This window comes from Chlamydotis macqueenii, chromosome 2, assembly GCF_036417535.1.
Source record: "Chlamydotis macqueenii isolate bChlMac1 chromosome 2, bChlMac1.mat, whole genome shotgun sequence".
NCBI classification, from domain to species: Eukaryota; Metazoa; Chordata; class Aves; order Otidiformes; family Otididae; genus Chlamydotis; species Chlamydotis macqueenii.
Window position 1 is genome coordinate 83,678,549 of NC_141557.1, and position 23,523 is coordinate 83,702,071.

The following is a 23,523-nucleotide window of genomic DNA, read 5'->3' on the forward strand; positions in this document are numbered from 1 at the left end:
ATACTCCCTTGTCCAGTCGGTTGCAGATCTGCACGGCAAATCCTGAATTTATAACGTAAAAATGTGTAGGAATACAAGAGCAGCAGCTTGAAAGACTAAATTCTAAGAAAAATCCCAAAGTTAGACTGACGCTATCTGAGACGTACTGAGGTATAAGATGTAGGAGTAATTAACATACTGATTACATTCGATTGAGCTGGGTCATTTATCTGTGCCATCGCACAACTCTTGCTGTCAGCTGTGCTGATCACTGGCATTGCTGATCATTGGCATGCCCATCACTTTCTATAAACCTGAATTTCCCCTCTCCAGACTTAATTAGTATCTTAACTGCCGTGTTACAGGTTTCCTCATACTTTTAAAACTTAAAGCAGATCTCCAGACCACCCACTGCGAGTCTGCTGCAACACAGCTCTTGGGCAGCTCCCCCGTGTTCTGGGCTCTCCCAGGTTGAAGCGAGCCGTCGGTCATGGTGAAAAACAGCAAGGACCCTCTGCAGCCCAATGGGGCATTTTTGGTGCAGAGGGGCCCACGTGCCGGCCGCTCTGGCGAGGGGTCGGTGCAGGGTCCCCAGGGAGCTAGGTGGCAGGAGTGCGGTGGGAGGGCCGGGTCACCGTGGCCGTGCAGGCAGCAGCCCGGAGGCAGGACCTTGTCGTGAATGGAGCCCTGTGCCTGCACCGGGGTGGGAATAATCTGCCCTTTCAGTGCTGCCCGACCTCCGGTGTCCTAGCAACCCAAAGCTGTTTGGCTGAATATTTTGTGGCGTTCCTCTTTTACACATATCAGATATTGGCTGTGATTTAAGGCTGTCTGATTTCCCGTTACGGCTTTCAAACAAAAGGCTCAATACAAGAAGGAGAGAAGAAAGGGCTCCTCAGGAGATAGTTTTGTAAAACTATATATTTTTTCAGCATAGGAATTACACTGGAACATTTCCTTGCTTGAGAAAGCACCGAGCATCAAGTCTGCACATTACGTCAGCCTTGTGCTTTGTAGGCGTCTTTTATGGGCCATTGAGGGAATTAACTGTGTGCAGGGGCGAAATGCACTGGAGAAACTGTGGCCTCAGTAGTGAAAAAAGGGTATGATCAAGCGCTAACTTTTTAATGTTACTTGAATCTGATTTTGACTTTTAGCTAGGAAGTTGCTGGCCCTCATGGCTGTACAGCAAACACATGCACTCTGCACTTAAATCAATTACATTTTATTATTTTAAACCTTACAGTTTGCAGAGGTCTGATTCACGATTGTTGCAGGGCTTTTCCTGTTTTTAACAATTGGAGCTGATAATGTGGAGGGGTTTTTTATTATTTTGTGGTGAATGTGTGAAGGCTTTGTCATTACTTAATCTAAGCTATTCTGTAGCACTGCAGCTTGTCTCTTCACAGACAGCCAGCCACAGTAAAATCTCAGCCAAACTTCCCTTGCTGGACCGCCAAATACTTGCATAAGTAATGAACTTGCTTCCTGCCAAGGCAAAGCTTGCGTGTGGGAAGCGCGGTTCTGGATTGCACCGTGCGCTGCAGGCCAGCAGCTGTATGTCTTGTTCTCTCTGCTGCAGAGTCGGTCTTTGGGAGTCCCAGTCCCAAAGGTTACAGAAGTCAGCACTAAGCTTCTTCAAATAAATAAAAGTAGTATTTTTTCCACAACTGGAGTGCTGAAAGGGGACTAGTTAGATCTTTCAGTCTGACCTGCTGCATGGCAAACCATAAGGAAACCTTTAACGCCTGCTGGAAGGAGGAGGACATCCCATGCTTTCTTTGAAGTGTCGTGTGGCTTTAGACGGTCCCACCACCATGGGTAAGCTCTTCCGATGAATACACTCAGTGAGAAAAAGGTATGCCTTCTGGTTTGGATATGTCTTGCTTTGATTTTCATGCTTATTATGTCTTTATCTGCTGTATATTAGAAATTGTTGATGAATGTATACTCTTGGTATAGCTACTCACAGATTACTGTCAAGGTCTCTCAGCTTTCTCACTGATGAGCTTCTCAAGGCTTTTATTGAAGTCTCTTACTGCTTTTTTTTTAAACTCAGGTCTTCATTATCATGGCGCTTATCTAAGTGGTTTCCATTATAACAGTCTCCATTGTGCTCCAAAATTCAACACAACATTTCAGTAGCAGTCACATAGCTGAGGAACACAGGCTAACCCACAGACTTCTGAAATATCAGGGAATTTTTGGTATTGTCTTTAAAGCAATGCCCCAAAATGGAAGGGTCTCAAGATGTAAATGGCATTTAGGCATGCAGCTCTAAAGGAATAGTGTGTGACCAGATGTAGAGGAGCAGCAGGTGGGTGCTCAGAACTCAAGCAGAGAATAAAGCGAGATTTGGATTTAGAGTCTTCTTCTGCCCTCCTTGTGCTCCACGAGCTGATGTGTTTTGTCCCTCTGTGGAGCGCAGTGTTAGCTCCCTCCAGCTGTGCATTGCCAGCTCCTATGGCTGGAAGTGAGCTTCTCCCGCCTCCTCTTTTCTACTGACCTGCAATGGAGAAAAGGAGGCAATATCCCTGTGTGCTCTCTGCCCCCGTATGGAGCTGCAGTCTGAAAAAAGGTTGCCCAGTTTCATGTCACCAGGGAAAGCAAGGGGAGTTGGGATAATGTGGATCAAAGTTACCTGCAATACTATTTCAGGATGTACTGATGGAGTGATACTGTGTTAGCATTTCAGTGAGAGCTAGCTACGTGGAGAGTTTCACATATTCAAATGTGAGATTACTTGTAGTAACACTACACTAAGTATTAGTAGTACCCAGGATGAGGTTCTTACATGGGTTGCTACAAGAAAATGTTTTACAACTATGTCAGACTTCGGCCATGCAAGATGAAATTAATCTTAAATAGGTTCTCCCAAGTCTTTTCATCCTAATTTTCTACCCCCTGATGAAACTTCTCATCTTTCAGGAATAAATGCTTGATACTAAACACCATTATCTGAAGAAACTGTGTTAGAGGAACCATCCTAAAACAAAATTTACTGCTTTTAAGCACAGAAATGGACTTATATGGCCAGCCTGCCAATAAACTGTCAAGTAACAAAAAAACTTCTAGGGTGTGGATGATAAATCTGGTGTGGAAGAGTGAAGTACAGTGGAAAAAATGTAAAAAAAAAAAAAGAAAAAAAAAAAAATAAAGGTGGGGTGTCATTCCACGTGAGTTATTTGATGTCATCGTGGATGTGGAGGGTCAGGGTTTCACCAACTGCCATTGGTCTGGCTGCAGCTTCAGCAGACATGGAGCGGTGTTTGCAGTTGTTTTCTTGATGGTTGTAATGAACGGTGGTGACATTGGTGTTGGCTGCCTTGACATGGGGTCGGTAAGGAAGGACAGCTGTCCTTGCAATTTGTACTTCACAGCATGTTTCTTCATGGTATGTCTGTGGCTGTCAGGCAGCCTGATTGATTTTTCTTCAGGAGAAGCCAGCTGACCGGTCACAATGTGGGGAGAATGAGGTCAGATTGGGGTTTAGTCTGCAGGGATTTGAGGCTTTAGTGAGGATGGCCTCAGATGAAATGGCAACAGATTACTCAGAGGTGAAGAAGGAGGGTCCATGAAAAGTTCCAGCTGGGGTCCATGCTGCGTGTTGCACCTTCTGTCAGTACTCTGAGACCCTGCCAGAGCGGCTTCAAACCTTAAATCCCTCTTTTCCCAAATGCCTTTAATTGTCTGTCTCACATGGCTGGTCCTGCAGTTGCTGGTCTGGGACAAACAGCCCCTGAGACTTGCTCTGCATTTCAATGGACTCTGAATAATGTGTTCAAGCAGCAAGGGCTCACTTCAGCTGAAAACTAGGCAACCACCTAGCTCTAAATGTGCACTTAGAAAATTTAAGTATCTCTGGTGTTCAGGCCTATGTCTTTAACAATCTGTTCCAATTCCGTGATGTTTTAACCAGCGTGTAAGAAATTACACTGTCATTTTGAGGAGATGGCACTCCTCTGGACTTATATGAGAGAGGTGGAAAAATTCTGTCTTCCTTTAGAAGAAATTCTGTACACCTTTAGAAAGGAAGGTTCCAAAAGAGGCTGTGGTGTGTTTACTCGGGGGCAGCATTTAGTCCATACGAACCAAACAAAAAGAAGATTGCTCTGAAATGCAGTACTAGAGTGACACTGACTAATAAGAAGTAGTTTAAATAGCTCCAGGAGTGTGAGTTTATGGATCATTGTTGACAAAATCACAGCAAGCCAGTCGGGATCCTTAGAGCATCTTTCCGATGAAAGTGAAGCTACTTCCAGCTCTTCTCTTTGCTGCAGACAAGCAGGACCTGAAATACGACTGCAGCATCTTTGTGGATGGATCTAACTCAGCAGTGTCTTGACCTAGTTGAAATCTTTAAGCACTAGTGACAATGGTCAGTGTGCTCCTTCATAGCTCTTAAACGGGTTGCTGTCTCAAAAATATCCTTGAGATGCCCTTGCTTATAAAGTAAGCTGGGTGACAGGGTGAATATAAATACAAAAGCATTTTCACATTTGTTTATTGAATCTCCTCCTTTGACTGTTTTGGTACAGGGGAAGAACTCTAAAATTACAGTGTTCTTTCTATACAGTGTTATTTTTAGCACAGGCAACTCTAACCTGTGGCATGAGAGTGTCTCATTCTGAAGTCTTGTCTCTTATCTGAAATATTCAGGGCTGGAAGATCAGTCCTGCAGGTCAGATACAGTAGTTGGAGTTGAAGAGATCAGCTAATCGCGTAAATGCTTGCTGTTGGTAAATGGAGTACTTTCACGTTCAGACCTGTGGAGATTGTATAAAAGAGCCAGCATATCATTACTGAGTGAGCAGTGAAATCTGGCCTGGAGTTTGGAGCAGAATTTTTTTTGAGATACAAGTGTTGCTGCAATGTACCCATGCTCTTTTTCTGGCAAGTTACCACCAGCAGTATTAGTAATTTTAAAATACTTCTAATGGGATTTTTTTGATGGGTGTGTGGATAAAGGCCAGGAGAATTTTGGATATGCAAAATGCTTACTGTTATTTCAGGTTTATCCAAGTATTACTTGACTTTCCAGTGCCATACAGTGGAAATACCAAATAAACTTCATAGCTGTGGCATGTTCTTTGCTTGTTTTCTCCTGTACTCTCATAATGTTTGTCTGTGAGAACGCAAATACTCTGGCATGGTAAGGGAACATCTTCAAAAACAAAGCAGACATCAAACTTGTCTATGTTTTGACCAGAAACTTTTCTAGTTACAGCTAGCTGCATGCTGGAGAAGACCGTAGAGGGTTTCTTTCCTTGAAATCCAGACGCCCTTAGGTCAGTGGGACCTGCAGCTCCAGGTCCTTGGACAGGACGTGCACAGGCTTTCATGCTCCTTGTGCTGGAAGCGCAGCAATTCTGAGGTTGAAACGCTGTTGAATAAACTGATGCCAGCAAAGTTTATGGGGCAAGTGACTGAAAAAAATTATGGCTAGAAGAGCAGGGGGTGAAATGGTTTGTTGGAGGTAGGAGGGTGGCTAACATGGCACTAGAGTCTAAGGTCTCTGGATTTGACAGAGAGGGTGTCCCCGCCCTGCCCGTCCTGAGTTTCCCTGTTGTGGGTGGAGGTGTTTCCCTTTCACTTCTTTCAGGTTACTGGCATGAATCCTCAGCGCAAGTAAAGGCTGCCGAGCAGTACCTACGGATAAGAATCGCTGAGCGTAATGTGGTTTAAAAAAGGCAGACAATGGGCATACAGAAATTTTCATATCAGTTCACCTAGATTATCTATTAGAAGTTAATTTATTCACACTTCTCAAATTTGTCTGGGAGGAAAGCCCAGCATTGATTTTGACTTGTGGAGCTGGTGACTGAGGTCAGAACACCATGGGGACTGTTTCAGAAAGATCTGGCTTAATAAGTCCTCCTGTTTCTCAAGAAACATCAGTACATGTTTGGATGTGAAAACAAGTTCAAAACCCACTCGAAAGCAGAGGAAGACTGACCTCTTTAATTTCTGCTGCTTTTCTCCAGAGTAAAATTGCCATAGCTTCATTTTAGGAGTAAAGGAGAACAGATTTAAAGAACTAAGACACTGAGAATAGTTACTGATTTTTAAATAAAAAATCACCTTTTCACATCCTTTTTGGCTGTTTTTCATCTTTTTCGTCTCTGTACCACAAAACGTTTTGCTAAGCCAGGACTATAACAGTTTTAAGACACAGTAACGAAACTGACATAGTTCTACTCAAGCTGTTACAGAGAAATCTAGAAACAAGGTACTGTTTGTTTGGTTTTTTTTTTCTTCCCGCTTCCAATCTCTCTGTGAAGTTCCTCCTGCCTAAATGAAATCCGCGAGGCTGCTGTAATCTGTCATTGTTGTACCTGTGTGCTTCTGAGGCAGCCAGTAGTTCTTGGAAGACGAAGGATTTCCATGGGGGGAAGTCAGGTATCCTCTGTGTTTGGATGAAGCAAATAATGTGCAAAACAAAAAATTACTGCATTCTATGTGTGTTTCTCAAGTGTTTGGGCTCTTTACTGCGGGTGCTGTCAAGGGAAAAGAGGTGGTGTTTTTTTGAGGCTCAGTCAGACTGTGATCTAAGGAGCTATTTTATAATGAAAATTATGTGTAGGTGTTAGCTGTCTGTCCTAATGGCTACTTCTAATTGTGATTTCAGGCGGAAACTTTGCCCTTTAGGAGGTTCATGACAGATAAGAGCAAGCATTTAGCAGCTTAAGGAGCCAGAGTCTTGTCAGCACAGACTCCAGGTCGCATTAAAGCCTTGTCTTCAGCGTTGTCTGGTGCAAATTCAGTGGAGACTTTTGGATTCAGGAAATGATAAATTACAAGCTTGTGCTGTGAAAGAGTGCACCACAAGAAACACCTTTATCAAGCAGGACAGACATGACTTGCAGCTATTAATTTCACATTGATGTTGCTCAGTGCCCTACCGTGGCTATAACCCATGTGAGTCTGGCCATTGTCTGGCAATTTTGCGTGTCAGAGTGGTTTAGTGTTGCCTTGTCGTGATAAAAGTGAAATGTCTATTGAAAATGGAGTTGATTTGAAGTTGATTGCATGTCTCAAACAATTTTGGAAGCTATCACTTGACTTCCTTTTCTGTGGCCTTCACTTTTATAAATTTGATCTTACTTTGCAGGAGTCTTTTAGCAATTAATTGCAGTTTTTACTTTTGAAGACGTATTGTTTTAAAATCAGTTATGGTTCTGGTGTCTATCCGAAATTTTCCTACAATTTCTTCCCAACTGTTTATTTGTGAAACAAGTCCAGTTTTTACAGCAACACTGGTAAAAATTTACCAGACCCCAGAGATGAGTCCTGTCCTGTGTTACTTGACTATAAATCTGAAAGTTAGCTTGCTTACCACGGGAAGTCTGAAGGAGCACCAGTAAAGAGGCAGCTGCATATAGGTGACTCTTTGCATGGAGATTTTATACTGTTGCACCTTTAACTATTTCATCCTGTACTGAGCATCGTTCAAGTGAAGATGGTCATCACTGTCTGTCTTAGACACATCTGCAGTTTAATAGTGGGATGTATAGAGTACTTGCATTATTGTTCAATAAATGCACCTGCAGTTGAGTTTTTAAGTATGAGGAGCCCTGCTGACTGGAAGTTTTGCTTAAAGTTATCCCTGTCTGCAAGTGTTTGTATGACTGAGGCTGAAATCCTCTTCATCCAGAGAGTAAAATTACCTGAGGTGCAATGTATCGCCAAATCCTAGGGTGGATATGCTAGAAGCAGTGGTGTTTTGCACAGGACTGCATTTGTTACTTCTTTTGGTTGTCTTCATTAGACGTGGGAAACCACAGATGCATTTTAGTGTTTAGGGTTTCAGCTGCCTCTCATCATTAGTGAGGACTGGAGAGTTGTTGTCATGGCTCAGTCAAAAACCCCCAGGTGATGGCCAGTATCTTCTGGTCCTCCGTATTCACAGTGTGAAACAGGGGTCTGGCACATTTCTTACCACCACCCCCGGTTTACTCAAAGCAGCCAGACTTGTTGCAGATGTAATTCCAGTGATATGCTAGCACAGGATTTGACCCTTCAATTTAAGAGCCTCATGTGTCTGTGAGTAATTCAAAATAACTAGTAATGTAAAGTGAAGGAGTATGCTTATGTAATTAAAATGTTGATGGTCTTTATGTTGCCCTGCTGTGATAGCACGTTAACATCTCTTGCACTGTTCCATGCTTTTCTTTAAAATGCAGGCTTCTGCAGTTGGGTGGCTTTGTTGACAATCCCAGCTTCTGGGACAGAGCAGGGCTGTTTCTAACTCCTGTAGCTGCTGGAAGAAGGTCATGAAAATGTTGCTTCTAAACAGAGATGGGAAGAGACAAGTTTTTTTTTTTAAAAAGTAACATGATCTTTCAAGCCAGCCTTGTGGCTGACTTTTGACTTTTTAAGTGCCTGGGGCTGGCAATAAAAGGATTAGGTGGTGCAGCAGCCATCTGGCTCTCAAAGCGGGAGGTGCTCCCTTGCAAACTGAGGCTGCCTTGTGACAGAGATGTCTATAGTGTCACCAAAATTTTGCCGGGCTTTGGTATATCCCCATTCCTATCCAGGCATCTGCTTCCTGGCCTCACTGCCTTGAAAACAGTGTTTTGTTTGCAAGTCTTGCGAAGAACATCACGTTTTGAGCCAGCAAGTGTGGGTGGGGGAGAAGAACTGAAAGCATGTATTAGTGTCAAAGAAAAAAAAAAAGATATATTGATCTGTGTCCATTTGTGGCATGAATCAGCCTTGGGTTACAGGAGGCAAAAAGTGAGTATATTTTCCCTCATGGTTTGCGCATGCATGCGTGGCATCTTCAGCCACCTGCACAGAAATAGGCAGGCAGGTATTTCATGGGCTTTCAAAGGGTGGCTTTGTTTGGCCAGTTCCCTAACACTGCCATGGGGTGGGCACATTTGGAAAACGCTGTTGGCAATGCCAGTTATGACTATCGATACCATTATTGTAAGCATTCGTGCTCTGTGTTCAGTACAATACAAAGATCTTGCTTGTGGTGTATTTTACTGGTGGTAGCCAAATTCAAATTAAACACACTGTTGACAAAGAAGAGTTTGTTTGTATCATCCATAAAGGCATTTTTCCCCCTCTGGAACATTAACTTTTTATATGCACAGGTATGGAAGTAAAATGTTAAATCGTATGTGTAACAGAGCCATTAATGTAACAACGGCCAGAGTGGCACAGAGCGGATGTAGCCCCTGAGTGTCCCTGGGATGCAAAGCACTCGTCTCAGAGAGGGGGGGCAAAAGCAGCTTCTGGTGGCTGCTGAATTTCTCCATAGCCCCTGTCCACCCGCTCAGGCCAGATCAGGCCCTGCCAGCACGCAGGGCTTATTACCCCAGGCAGGGCAGGGCTCACCATGGTGACCAGCCACTTTTTTAAAAAGGAATTGTTTTCATTTTTGTTCAGTGCTATTGACAGGGGAGGGAGGGCCAAGCTGTGGTGTTTTTCTGTATGAATCTTAGACCCAGCCCCAAAGGAAGAGGCTGGAAACTCTTTCGCTGTCAGAGGGACGGTGAGTGCCGGGGAAGCGTTTGCCCGACCAGCCCTGCAACAGCTCGGTGCAGAGGGGCTGCTGCACCTACAGAGGAGTCTCCCACCTCTGCTCCAGAAAAGTAATTAATGAAAGGAAGAATAGCAACATTTTCTTTTAGACATTTTGCCTTTTAAAGGACCGAGGTAAAAGCTAATCTATCAATATTCTTCAAGCTACCTAATTAACAAATCTGAGTTATCACTGGCACAGGATTTTGTTTTATGCATAAAGGTGCTGATGGAAAAGTTTAGATATTTTAAACTAATTTTTGAGTCTGCACTTTCCTGAAATTATTTCTGAGAAGTTAAAATTTTGGGGAGACATTTATTTGCAAAGTTCAACAAGAGGCGTGGTTAAAGCCAGTTATTAAATACCAAGAGCGTCCTCTGATTTACAGTGGCTCAGTGCTTGATCTTGCGGTCATTTCTGTCAGCTGAAGAACTTCAGGTTTTCTATAAACCATTGACTCTTATCTATGAGACCTCATCTTCTGAACAACTTCTTGCAAAATGCTAAGCACTGTACTCCAGCCCTGCGAATGACTGTGCAGGACAGCCAGCTGGTGGGTTAAAGTGGATTTTTGGGCTGGTGAATTGAATGGTGTATATGTGACATTATTTTGGTATCAGGATTGCTGGTGTTCTGCAAGGTAGTGATTAGGACCATCTTGAATGCTTCAGGGATGGGGCATTTACAACTTCTCTGTCAGCTATCCTGAGTGGCTTTGTGTGGTTGTGGCTGGTTTACCTCAAAGTGTGGTGACAGCACAGGTGACTATGGGGACTCTGAGATGGGACGAGAGGATTCCTGGGGCTCCCAGAGGCAGGAACATACTGATCAGTATTCACAGGTTTTCACGATTGAGTGGCTCGGGTTATCTGTTTTCTAAATGAAAACCGATGCCGCAAGAACTGCATGCAAACTAAGGGAAACTTCCTTCAGATAAGCAATTTTTTTTTTCTCTTCACAAATGAAAATATTTCTGCTGTTCAGAATAGCAGCAACCAGAAACTCCTTGAAATACAGCTTATTTAAGATTTGAGGTTCCATTGGCAAACCTCCATCCCTGTCCATAGTAGATGAATTATCCCTACACTGAAAATTAAATCTTTTCTGCCCTTCTGGTTTTGTTTTTTCTAAAACAGTGTCACACCACTGTATTTGTGTATCCTCAACATTTGGGATCATCTACAGTGACTGTTCAGTTGCTAAAGAAATGAAATAGTCAAGCTTGTAGCTGTTGACCTGTTAGCTGCCTGTGCTTTTTTCCATCTTTTTTTTTCCTGCACAGCAACAGCCTGCAAATACATGAGAAATGGAAAAAGAGAGCTGATCGGATTAAATTGCTGTAGAAGTTGTGTTTATGGAAATTACACTGTGTAATTACCCCTTTATTTCCATCCTGCAGATATATTTTTATATGTTCTGAACTGATGTCCTTTAAGACGTTGTGTAGCCAGTTTTTAGCCTTTGTGCATTGCAGATCCATATAATTTGCCCTTTGTTTATTTCCCCTGACATCTCTAACCATTACTATTGAAATCCTTGTTTTGAACCTGCTCATTTTAGATGCCAGACCAGTTTGATCAGACAGTGGTGCTTAACCAGCTGCGCTATTCTGGGATGTTGGAGACGGTCAGGATTCGGAGGGCTGGCTTCCCAGTCCGGAGGCCCTTTCAAGACTTTTATAAAAGGTAAACACACTGACTTGTGCGCTTCAGATGCGAGTCGCAGGTACCAAATCAACATTCCCACATTGAGGAATAAAATGAAAAGCTAATAACAAAAAAATCAAACGTCAAAAATAGAGCTTGTATCTTAAATGAAATAATAAATACTTTTTGGTTGCCAGGTATAAAGTCCTCATGAGAAACTTAACTCTGCCTGAAGATTTGAATGAGAAATGTGCCGCCCTACTTTGTCTGTATGACAACACAAGCACTGAATGGCAGCTTGGAAAAAATAAGGTAAAATAATCAGACTGTGTCTATTGTGGGGCTGATGCTTATGAAAAGCTAGGGGGACAGGATTTAGACTGCACAGCTGCAGAGATGTAGTTGTAATGGTAATTACTTCTGGCCTTAAAAGAAGCTGCGCATGCCTATTGATGCTCTTGAAACCCTTATAGCAACAATTAATGGTTGTGCTGAGGAATTTGCTGTCTAAGGCAGTTAGACACTGACTGGTAATTTCACTCATGAAGAAAGAATCCACTTGAATTTTCTGCTACTGCTGACAAGTTATTGTGCCAGTGAGGATCAGAACTTGCAACATGGTAGCTTGATTTTATCCTTTTTGAAGTATTGAGCATGTTCTGCAGGGAGCTTCACTCATACTAGTAAACCCATAGGTATGATACCTGCTCAGTGGCTGAAGACAGGGGGAGGACTTTTAGCCATTGTTCATGTGGCAGAGTTGAGCTCTAAGTGTGTTTGCCATCCTAGCCTAAGAGTCTTTTTCAGAGGTACATTAGATCTCGATATGTGTCCTACTGGACAACCTGAACCTTGCCTGCAATTTTTTTTTCTTAAAAAAAAAAAAAAAATTAAGTTATTTTAATTAGAAGAATGGAATTTTACTTTCAGAAATAAACCAATCTGGGAGCTTTTGCGTGCTTCTTTTGCAGTTTTGATTTTGGACAACAGCTGTGTGAAGAGCTTCCCTCCTTGCAAATTTGTGCTTTTGGACTTGACAAATGATGTAAAAGCATTGTGTTCATGGAGAAGGTTCCCCACTGCAGGATCTGAGATTTCCTAAATATTAAAAAAAGCCTGGTCCAAAGGACTAGAGAGGGTATGACAAACATCAGGGCATCACTGCCAAGGATCATCCCCCAGGCCTCTGCAGATGGTTTTGTCTTCCTTTTTCTCTGGGTAACTCCTGTTGGTGCTGCCAGGGCTTCTTCCATGGTGGAGACAGAACAAAAAGATCCAGAAGTAAAGTTTGCTGAGTTTTGTGTTGCGCTTGCAGTTTTCCCGTCAGTTGTTAGAATTGTGAAAAAACTTTCTTATTACCATAAGGTAGCAAAAATATTCTGCAAAATCTGACTAATGTCTGTGTGAAATGTCCTTCCTTCTCATCTTCTTCTCCCCACAACTGCATTGTTTTTAAGAGTTTCCTCTGTTCCTCTGCGTGCTTAAGGAGTCTCAGAGATGCTACTGGGAAAGTTGATTTAATCATCTGACAGTTACTGTAAGAGATAGAATATGAAATATTCTGATGGCAATTGAAGTCATCTTTCATCCCATTTTTGTAGATGTTGGCTTACAAATAATACAGTGATAATGTTCAGCCACAGAAGCAGGCTGTGCTTCCCATTATACTTTCAGATGTGGTATATTAACAATATTTATGCACAGACCCCACACAGTGCTTTGGCATCTTAAGGAGATGAGAACTTGCAATTTTTTTTAGCCAGCTGCTTGTCAGGACCTCGACAGGAGCCAGAGCTCTGTTTTAACTGCCCGTACTGGAGGCTGGGCTCACACGCCCCGGAGCTGCCTGCACGTTTGTAAGGGTCTTCATAAACAGCTTGTTGTAGAAGAGAACAAGAGGGCATTGGTTTATCACTGCACATGGGATGGGGCACTATCCTGCCTGTGTTTTCTAAAAGGGGTAATAACAACATTGTGATGATTTAGCTTCAGCGTGAATTTTTCTTGACTTTTACATCTCAAGCTGCAGTGCACCTGCTCAGGAAAAGGCATTAGCCTGCGCTTAACATGTGCTTAAACATCCATTTTTGTTCAGGAAGGAGCTGAATGCCTTTCTGAAGCAAAATTTTGTTGTGTTTTTAAAGCCAGAGCAAAGAAAGATTGCCCACTGAGTGAAAGAAAAAGGCTTTTTCCATGAGTAAAAACTTTATATAGAAAGAGCAGCCCAGTGCAACTCGGATACTGGAACTTTGGGACTTTCTGTGGGACTTTTTATAGTCCTTAGTGCTGGATGATTTGTAGTAAAGTGTAGTCTCTTCCCAGCTAGAATCAAAACTCGGAACTCTGCCTCTCCTTGGGAGTGCTACTGCTTTTGTTTTGATTATAGGCTTTTTTCTCCCCTAAACACTGAGGGAAAAACTACCTTTTTTCTGCTTGAACACCTCTAAAAATCTATGGGGTTTTTTTATATATATATATAGTGAGAAAAAACCCAAAACACTTCAAGGAAGCATTCCTGCTTTTAGATGTCTTTGCAGACCTCCTCCCTTAGCAGAGCCTACACTACCCTTGCACTTACTTCATCACCACATTGTGGTGTGCAGCCTGGCCCTCCTCCGAGATAATCAAGGTGTCACTGCATGGGATGTTTCCAGCTGCTCATGTCTTAGGCGGCGGCATGCCAGGCTGTTGCCACCTGTAGCTGATACCGGCAGACTCAACCTTCAAACAGCAGAAGTTGAGAAGACCTGGAAGAAGCGCTGGCAGGAGATAGCTCACCGCTTTGTGAGCGTGCAGTAAAGAGCAGGCGTCCAGGCAGGTGGAAGAGGCTGCATCCCCCATGCCTCTGCTTGGCTGGAGAAGCACTGTCATTCATTTAAGGCAAAATAAGCTGGGTTAGGTCAATGTGTGTCAATGCTGTGTGCTAAAGCTGCCTTTAAGAGGCACTAGGCAGTCCAGGTGAATGATCCAAGTTAGTGCTGGGATGAGAGCCTCGGGAGCGCTCTGGCTGCAGGAGGACGGGCAGCTGTTTCCAGCTGTACCAGCAGGAAAACACAGTCAAGTCAATCCGAATGTGAAACCACTCTCATGTCTGCTTACTTCTGCAGGCTTCTGGCAATGTCATTTGAAGCAATGAAGTTTGTAAGGGGTTTGGGAAGCTTGATGTTACTGTGAAACAGCTGAATTATTGGGGCGGTATTTTTGCCCCTCAAATCAGGATGTTCATGCTAAGTCCCACAAATTTTTTGGCTTGTGTTACTCTTCGATGGGAAAGCCAGTTTAATGAATCCAGTAATCATGTTGCTTTTAGAAAAACACTGCTCCTAATTAAGATTTCCATTACTGTAATCAAGCTCTTCCCACTGAAATCCAAAGTCAGACGATCATCTGCAGGTATTTTCTTTTAAGAGAAATACGTTTTGCTTTTTCTTTCCCATTGAGGAGATAGTATGTTTGTCTCTGAGTTCAAAGCTGAGACTTGCTGCTCAGGCTGACATCAGCAGCACCCTAGCTATCATTTATGATGTTCTCCACAAGTTGTTAAGCCAGAAGTTTTCTTGCATAGGTGTTTCTCCGGGAGTCCTTGGAACACAAGTTGGAGAAGCAGCGAGAGGTAGAAGTCACCAAGGCAGCAATGATTATCCGAGCACACATTTTAGGCTATGCAGCCCGGTAAGTGACTAGATGAGAATATTAGTAATTAAGCTTTGGAATAAATGGGTGGAGTATTATGGAGTTAAATCCTTCTGGCACAATTCTTAACTTTTCCTAGGAACCAGACATCCGAATCCTGTAAGTGCTTTTGAAAGTACAAGTTGGTATCTTTGCTAGACCCATGAATAAAACAAAATGGAGTTTGAATTGGTTTAATTTAATGAATAGGACAGTGTGGAAGATTGTCCATGTAATTATATCGTGGCATTAGATCCATGGTAGGAAATCTGGCTGGATGGCACCTAGTGGAGCTGCCCCAAGTTACCAGCAGAGATTCAGCTTTATCTTTGCTTTGTTATGGCAAGAAAAGAGAAGGCAAATACAGCTAATGAGTTTGATTCTTAAAGAACCATGACATTAGGTAACTGATTCATGTTTCACTTATTTACCTGGCTTCATGCGTTATGTATTAGATGGAGTTGCTCATCCCATCTTTTCATTTCTATGCTTTTTCTACGAATCAGTTGAGGACAGTTTTAAGGACACTTGTTTGCATAATGAGGTAATTTCTCTTCATGTGTATATTAGTCCTGTCCTTATATTCTGACCAGTGTGTTATTCAAAAACTATATTCCTTTTTAATGACAGAGCTATCCTGCTGTTCATGATCTTTCTTTTCAGACATGTGGGATGACTATCTGTGTATATTCTTTCCCCACATGTGTGCTGTCCTTTTAGCATCTTCTTGTCACGGACATAAGAATATGTAAGAGAAGTAATGTGCATTTCCTTAAGGAAGACAGACACCGCTGTCATAGAAATGAATCTCTTTTTCTCCTAGAGAGGAGAATGTGAACAAGAATGGGAAAACCATCACAGAGCTAGAAATAATAAATTGTTTTACTACCATGGGCTCATTATTGCAGTCACCATGGCAAGACTTCCTGTGACAGCTCGTTAGTTCCTTGTTTCCTTAGAAATTTTCTTCTTTTTTGCCTCCCAGAAAGCGGTATAGAAAGGTTCTCTACTATGTGGTTGTGATACAGAAAAACTTCAGAGCGTTCTGTGGTAGGAAAAAGTTCCTGTGCCTGAAGAAAGCAGCCATAATCCTTCAGAAGCAGCGGCGAGGCCAGCTTGCTCGGCGTGTTTACAGGGAGCGACTAGAGGAGAAGCGGAGACAAGAGGAGGAAAGAAGAAAAGAGGAAGAGGAAAGGTGCAGTATGCTGTCTTACATCACTCTCCTGTCTGTGCCATATTAGGTTTTGGTCCGAATAGTCTTTATTTCATACTATTCTTGATCAAGTGATTTTGGAAATCTTCGCTTCTTTTGCTAAAAGATACACGTAGCTGTCTGTCATGGTCATTTCATATTCACAGACATATCCTTGGTGACCTCATTTTGGCTGCCTTTTCCATGTGGCAGATGATCTCTGTAAGTTGAGCTATTGCCCTAGCAAAGGTATGTGATGAGCTATGTTGAGCTTAATTTACTAACTGCTTTTCTTCCCTCACTTTTAGAGAAAGACAAAGGCAAGAAGCAGAGCGTCTTGCCCAGCAGGTAAATTATATTCGTAATGCTTTCAGCCATCCTGTTTATTTGAGTATCTCAACTCAGCCATTAAAAAAAATAAAAGGCATCTGTGGCATTTAAACTAAACGTATTACAGGAGTTGGCAGATAAAGCCAAAGGAAACTTGATACAGTTGTTTGCATGGAAATTTCTTTCACCTCATGCTTCATTTAATTTCTGGCAAAGATTGAAGTTTCTGCACATACTTGAGCTTTCCAGTATCTGTGAGCAAACGTAATCATGCTTTCATTTTTCTTTTTATTTCCTTTTCTTTTCTTGCTGATGTAGGGGTAAGGGTCCTTTTAAATGAACAGCATTATGGGAGCATACTGCTTTAGAAATACATTTTTAAAAGGAATCTTGCACTGAGGGGCTTTATTTTATTTTAATTTTTTAATTATTTTATTTTGAATGCAGGCTGAAGAAGAGAGAAAGAAGCAGGAACTGGCTGCCATTCAGAAAGCCCAAAAGGAGGCAGAGCTGAAGCAAGAGGTGGAGAAGCAGAAAGAAAGCAGGCAGGTGGAAGAAATCCTGCGTCTGGAAAAAGAAATTGAAGACCTGCAGCGTGTGAAGAAGCAGCAGGAGCTGTCCTTGACAGAGGCTTCATTACAGAGGCTGCAGCAGCTTCGAGATGAGGAACTCCGGCGGCTTGAGGATGAAGCATGTCGAGCAGCCCAGGAGTTCCTGGAATCCCTGAACTTTGATGAGATTGATGAGTGTGTCCGAAACATTGAGATGTCTCTCTCTGTGGGCAACGGGTATCCTGCTGAGCTGACAGAACAGACTGGAAACGCCTGCAGTGAAAAGCCCAATTTTAACTTCAGCCAGCCATATCCTGAGGAGGAGGTAGATGAGGGCTTTGAAGCTGATGATGATGCATTTAAGGATTCGCCCAACCCAAGTGAGCATGGCCATTCTGATCAAAGGACCAGTGGCATCAGAACAAGCGATGATTCCTCAGAAGAAGATCCCTATATGAATGACACCGTGGTGCCAACAGTTCCTGCTGCTAACAACACCATGCTTATACCTCCTACCCACGATACCGTCAGTCTCCACAACTCTTCGAGTGGTGAATCCACATACTGCATGCCAGAAAATGTATCGTGTAGACCCCCAAATTCTGTGGAACTTATTTCTCCCGATGGAGACTACGATTACGACCAAGACGATTATGAAGATGGTGCTATTACTTCTGGTAGCAGCGTGACCTTTTCTAATTCACACAGTAGCCAGTGGTCACCGGACTACCGATGCTCAGTGGGGACATACAATAGCTCTGGAGCATACCGATTTAGCTCTGAAGGAGCTCAGTCTTCTGTAAGTATCATTGTTTTTATTATCTAATAATTGATATGTGCTTTCTGAATTATTTTTTTTCACTGCAGCCATAAAGTCACTGCAGCTGTTCTTACCAATGTCTGTGTTGTATAGTTTGATTGCTTAGACTGTGTACAGAAATAGTTGTCTGTTGCCATCTAGGTGCCACTGGGGTGAGTGCATTGGAGTTACAGGCAGCTCAGATGCTGCTTGCAGTCCTAGGCTTATACAAGGATATGGTTCCATCTGCTTTAATGCAGAACTGCACATTATTTGGTGAGGAGCTTGGCGCATGGCCTTGGATGCAATTCATAAACAAAATTCTTCTTTATGTGTGCGTGTTTCGAAGGTGAGCACGAGATAGCATGGAGGGGAACTGATTTCAGAAAAATCAGATCCAGTTATGCATGAAAGTTGCAACAGTATGGAATAAGCTCCTTGCAGAAGTCCCTGAAATGCCAGGTGTATTTTGAGATGACTTGGAGAGTAAATTTCACATGATGGCTAAAGTTATTGAGACAGGTACTCATACTGAGGAGCTCTTTTTCAGTGCCATTTATGGAGCATACTGCCAGGCTTTACTCCTACAGATATTTTGGGAAGAATATCATTCCCTCTGCCACTTACAGAATAGTTCTGTGAGACTGTGTGTCTGGGAAAGTGAAAAAGTATTTCAGCAATACTGGCTTATTTAGAAGGAAAATGTTAACACTAAAATATGTATTACAACTGAGGTTATGAAAGCTGCTCAAAGAGCCATCCTGGTCGTTGGGATAAGTTTACAGTTCTTGCCTAAGACAAAGACACTCTCAGCTGTCTCTGTGGAGGACTCCTTCCTGTTGCACAACTCTGGATGTGTGTCAGATACAGAACAGAAATTCTGATTATTTGGGGTGAGGGTGGAAGAAAGCCATCACCACAGCTTGTGGAATATGTTTCTGTTTCAAGACTTCTAAACTGTTACCCACAGCACTTCAATGATAGAGAGGTGAGGCATGAGTAGCATACCGTGGCCATGCTCTTGCAAAGGGTTAACTTTCCTGAGGAACCACAAAGCTGTTTCGTAGATTTATTACATTATATGAGAGTCAGTGTGTAATCAAACAAGACCAGTTGTGCCTTACTACAATGTACTCCTTCCTTTGTGAGCTGGACAAAAAACAATGAGGAATTATGTCCTTCCAATACAACACAAAATGTTTTAGCTGAAGACTTCTAAAACCCATTTCATCTAAACTCTTTCCTGAGAAATCATTTCACCTTTATTCCTTTCTTCTGTAGTTTGAAGACAGTGAAGAAGATTTTGACTCCAGGTTTGATACAGATGATGAACTTTCCTACCGGAGGGATTCCGTCTATAGCTGTGTCAGCCTGCCTTACTTTCACAGCTTTCTGTACATGAAAGGTACTGGGTGAAACAGGATTTACTAAATATACAGAGTAATCAGAAATGTTTATTACACCTTGCACTCCGATTCCTGTAGATTTAAGCTAATTTCTAATTTTTCAGAGGGTAATAGAAAAGTCTGGAGAGAGCTGCTCTCAAATTAAGTTACTTGCAGTGGCTTACGTATGGAGCATTTTTCCCATCTGCAAAGGAACATCAACATTTTGGGCTGCCTCTATTTCAGTTTACATCTTTGCTGGCTCCTAAACAATGGAATGTCTAGCATAAATATAGCAAAATAACTCACAAAGTCAAATTGTACCAAATTTTGAGGAAAGCAGATTTCTTCCTCCAAAACCTTGTAACATAGACAGCATTCTATATTGCAGACTGGCTTTACTGACCTCAGTCAACTTTCATTTTGGATCCAAACAACACAAAGAAGGACACATGTAGCAAAGGGGTGTGAGAGACTCTGAAAGAGTTCTCTGGTTAAGATTCTTGGTTTTATCTCCTGATGATTGATAGTAAGTTATAATCTAGATGAATATCTGTATGAGACTCATCAGTGCAGCACAGCTTATTTTCCTGGAATAGAAACAGTGATGAATGAGCACACAGCTATGTTTCTGTGAAGAATAACGTGCACAGTCATCACTAGCATGGCTCTTGCTTTCTGACATAGTCAGCAATAAGTTTTTGTGGAATGACAGAAATATAGTGATTTGGTTGAAGTTTTTGACTGTGATGTAACTACAGTGTAAGGTGTATTGTCTACTGTAACAAAACTCAGAAGAAGTTTAGACAGCATAGCCACACTTTGATATGTCTACTTTGGTAAGTATAGCTTTTCCAGGCTTTATGGGTTTTAAGTGGAACATTTTTACCTCCTAATAACCATAAGTATTTCAGAAAACTGGAGAAAGAAAAGAGTTTAACACTAAACTTTTATTGGATTATCATTGAGATACATTGAAAACAGTGTTGAAGATGTGATTCTCATATGCAATAAGACTTTTAAACAATTATTATATATATATTATGTATACGTTTATATAATTACATATCTGTTACATGTATGTTTTTGTTATATAGAGTTTTCTTGTAATTTAAGGGTCTTTAGATTGCCAAAAATGTTGGTGGCCTTAAGGATACGCAAAAATGAGATCTTTGGTTTCGTGGCTTACAGCAGAGATTCAGTTTAAGTGCAGCATTGTTGGTCAGCATCTTTCCAGGGTTGGTTTGGTCACAGTTTCTGTTTTATAGTATAATTGTTTGTCTTAACTACACAGAAACCCACATCTGTCTCTCTTGCCAGGTGGCTTAATAAACACATGGAAGCGACGCTGGTGTGTCCTGAAAGATGAGACTTTCCTGTGGTTTCGTTCCAAGCAGGAAGCACTTAAGCAGGGTTGGCTGCACAAAAAAGGGGGTGGATCATCTACACTTTCCAGAAGGAACTGGAAGAGACGGTGGTTTGTTCTCAGACAGTCCAGGTTGATGTACTTTGAAAATGACAGTGAAGAAAAGCTAAAGGGTGCCATTGATGTCCGAACAGCCAAGTAGGTTTATATGTGTTTATATGTCAGCCGTAGTTCCTCCTAGATACTTCTTGGGCTGGGAAGATGCTGAGTGTCTTGCCTTCAAATTGTGTGAATGCAAGCATAGGAGTGTGTGTGATGAAGTTATTGAAAGCAAGTGTTGTCCTTACTTGGCTCTCACTTAAGTCTACGGAGTCCTCCAGGGCTAAGCCAGTGCCAAATACTTTAGAAAATTGCTGCTGTAATGAACACATCTATGCTTTCTCCCAGACTAGAGGCCCTACTTAGTCTGTAATGATTCCCAAGGCAATTTGGGAATTGCCAAGTCCATAGCTGCAGGAAAACCTAGAATGGAGAAGGTGGAATTAATAGGCCCCAAATAGCATGGGTCAAAGCTGTATCTTCTGTATGCATTTACAATTTTTTTCATGTTTGAAATAATTGTGGTAATGGTAGAAGAGTTTTAAAATGCATACATTCATTTAAAAAAAAAAGAGAATTACTAAACCTAAATTAATAACTTACGTCTTGCTAACTAAAGTTCCTTATATCTTAACATTCTATGCTTCCTGAAGCATGCATCGAAAAAGTTTTCTAAGGGATGGCATTTTTCCTTCTAAACAGTGAATATGCTTTATGAATTTATGGATTATCTTAACTAATTTAAAAATTAGAGTGTGCTAACATCGGTAGTCTCATTTCTGTGTAAAAGTGTGCCTCAGCTTTCTTCCAAGGTAGAGAAAAATAGAAATGGCTGTAACACTTGATTTCACTCTGCTCCTTGTAATCTGCAACTGTCCATTTTATTTTGTTATTTTCACAGAGTACTTAAACTAAATTGAAAGCTTAGATTAATCTTTTCTTTGGAAGTCCTGACTTGAGCCTGATTTTAAGCAGGACAAACTAAATAGTTTTACTGAGCATCCTAACTTGCTCTTGTAAAACCAATGGGCTGCTGTCTGTCAAGTAAATCTTTGAATAGAGACTGAAGTTCCTAGTACATTTTTTTTTTGTTGTTAAAACTGAATTTTATTCTGGCTTGTGTACCATAGCAGTTAGTTAGCATATTTTTCTAATATGTTTAAACCTTCTTTTTTGTTGTTACCACATTGTTTCATTGACTGTGCCCTATAGAAGTTCTTTGCTGAACATACCTTTAAAATAGTCAGGTAAAGACAAAATTGTTGAACCTTACTTGAACTGTAGGTTCAATCAGTGACTGTTTGTGTATAAAACCGGTTAAAGGAGGGTACTTGTAGTTAAAGAGCTGTATGTCATGAGAAATAAACAGCAGCTTTTCTAGGTAACTTTTAATATTCACTGAGTGCATTCCTAACATATCATGCAACTTAACATATTTCACCACTCCATATTAGGGATCTCGTTCTCATTAAATAAATCTTAGGCTGATTCACTTAAAGCACAGAACAGGGAGGTATTCTGTTGGATGCTGTTATTGGGAGGGAAGGAAGCCAAATTAAAGAAAACAGTACAGATTTACAGCTTTTTGTTTTAATAGCAGATAAATTCTCCTCACGAGTCTAATAAGCAGAGCATGCATATATTGTTTATAGGATAGAGATTTAGGAGCGTAGTGTAGCTGGTAAGGAAGTATAGCGAGTTAAGGAAATAATAAATTTCAGACAAATATAGTAAAACAGCAAAAAGGAAATCAAATTGATTTCTTAAGCTTCAGGAAAACCTCATGTAATATTTAAATTACTCCTTAAAAAGCTTGTGCTTTGTGATTCATGATTGTGTAGTATATTGATACTCAGATGTCTAAACTACAAATTAGAAAGATGTAACTTTTAAGCAGATGAGCGCTCAGCTTTTTCTGGAAGTCATGTTTGGAACTGTCTTTATACTGACTCAGACAGAATCAGTAATCCAGGTTTTGTTTGCTTTTTGGTTTTAATCTTCACGAGCTTTCGTTTTTCCAGTCCAAAAATTACTTGGCTACGCAATCAGTTCGGAAATATCTCAATTTCTCAACTCAGTTATCCTTGCCTCTCTTGAGGTTCGGTAATACTTTTTCTTTACTTCTTGTTAAAACAGTAACAGAATAGTCAACTTGGTATAGTGACATTCATAGTAGTTTGAATATTTGTACCGTAATGGCAGAAAACAGAACAACTGTAGTTTGGCGAGTTAATGCTGTCTGATAAATCACGTTGTGAGTCTTGCAGATGAATCTGATTAAGGCTGACGGCTGTTATTTTTAAGTATCGGTGGTTTGTGAGCCTCTTGGCAGAACAGAATTTTCAAAATGTTGACAATCTCTAATGCTCAGTCTTGGCTTTTTCTTCTTTTCAGAGAGATTGTGGATAATACAGGCAAAGAAAATGGTATTGATCTCGTAATGGGTGATAGGACCTATCACTTAATTGCTGAGTCTCCTGAGGATGCAAGGTATGAAAATCATTGGGGCTTTTTTGTCTCCTTTTTTTTTTTTTTTCCTTTTTAACCTCTATGCCATTCTGACTTGTGCTTGTCATTAATTTGTTTGCCCACTGTCACAAAATATTCAAGCTGTGTTAAACATGTTGCTTTTAACACTTTTTTCAGAAGGCCTGCTGAGAAGAAAATCTTGTGGCAGAACACTACTGAGAAGAGTTAGACTGCCAATGAAAATTTGCCTAGAACTTGGCTCTTACCCATTTATTACTAGCAGCTTTCTGAAATACAGTATGTCTGCAGAGAGGCAGTCATCAGCCATTGATGCTTGTCTTGTGCATTACCCTGCTGTGTTCAGCTGCATAGATTAAATCAGTATTTAAGACCCTGTAATCTGCCTGAGAGAAAGCACTGTTCTTTAGGGTTGGGATCTGTTTGCCTACATAGGGTCTAAAATGTTTTCAGATAAAAGTTGTAATGTGCTCACTGGATTTTAG

General features: G+C 41.4%; 1 protein-coding gene across 1 annotated transcript in view; it reads left to right on the forward strand.

Annotated features, from left to right (window-relative positions):
• The window catches only part of MYO10 (myosin X), a 163,518-nt gene that overhangs the window by 120,264 nt on the left and 19,731 nt on the right, over positions 1–23,523 (forward strand). The window contains exons 20-28 of the mRNA XM_086740352.1: positions 11,072–11,196; positions 11,355–11,469; positions 14,723–14,829; positions 15,815–16,024; positions 16,330–16,369; positions 16,799–17,701; positions 18,983–19,106; positions 20,407–20,650; positions 22,946–23,041. Of these exons, the coding sequence (XP_086596478.1) occupies positions 11,072–11,196; positions 11,355–11,469; positions 14,723–14,829; positions 15,815–16,024; positions 16,330–16,369; positions 16,799–17,701; positions 18,983–19,106; positions 20,407–20,650; positions 22,946–23,041 (1,964 nt within the window). The remainder of the gene's footprint in view (positions 1–11,071; positions 11,197–11,354; positions 11,470–14,722; positions 14,830–15,814; positions 16,025–16,329; positions 16,370–16,798; positions 17,702–18,982; positions 19,107–20,406; positions 20,651–22,945; positions 23,042–23,523) is intronic.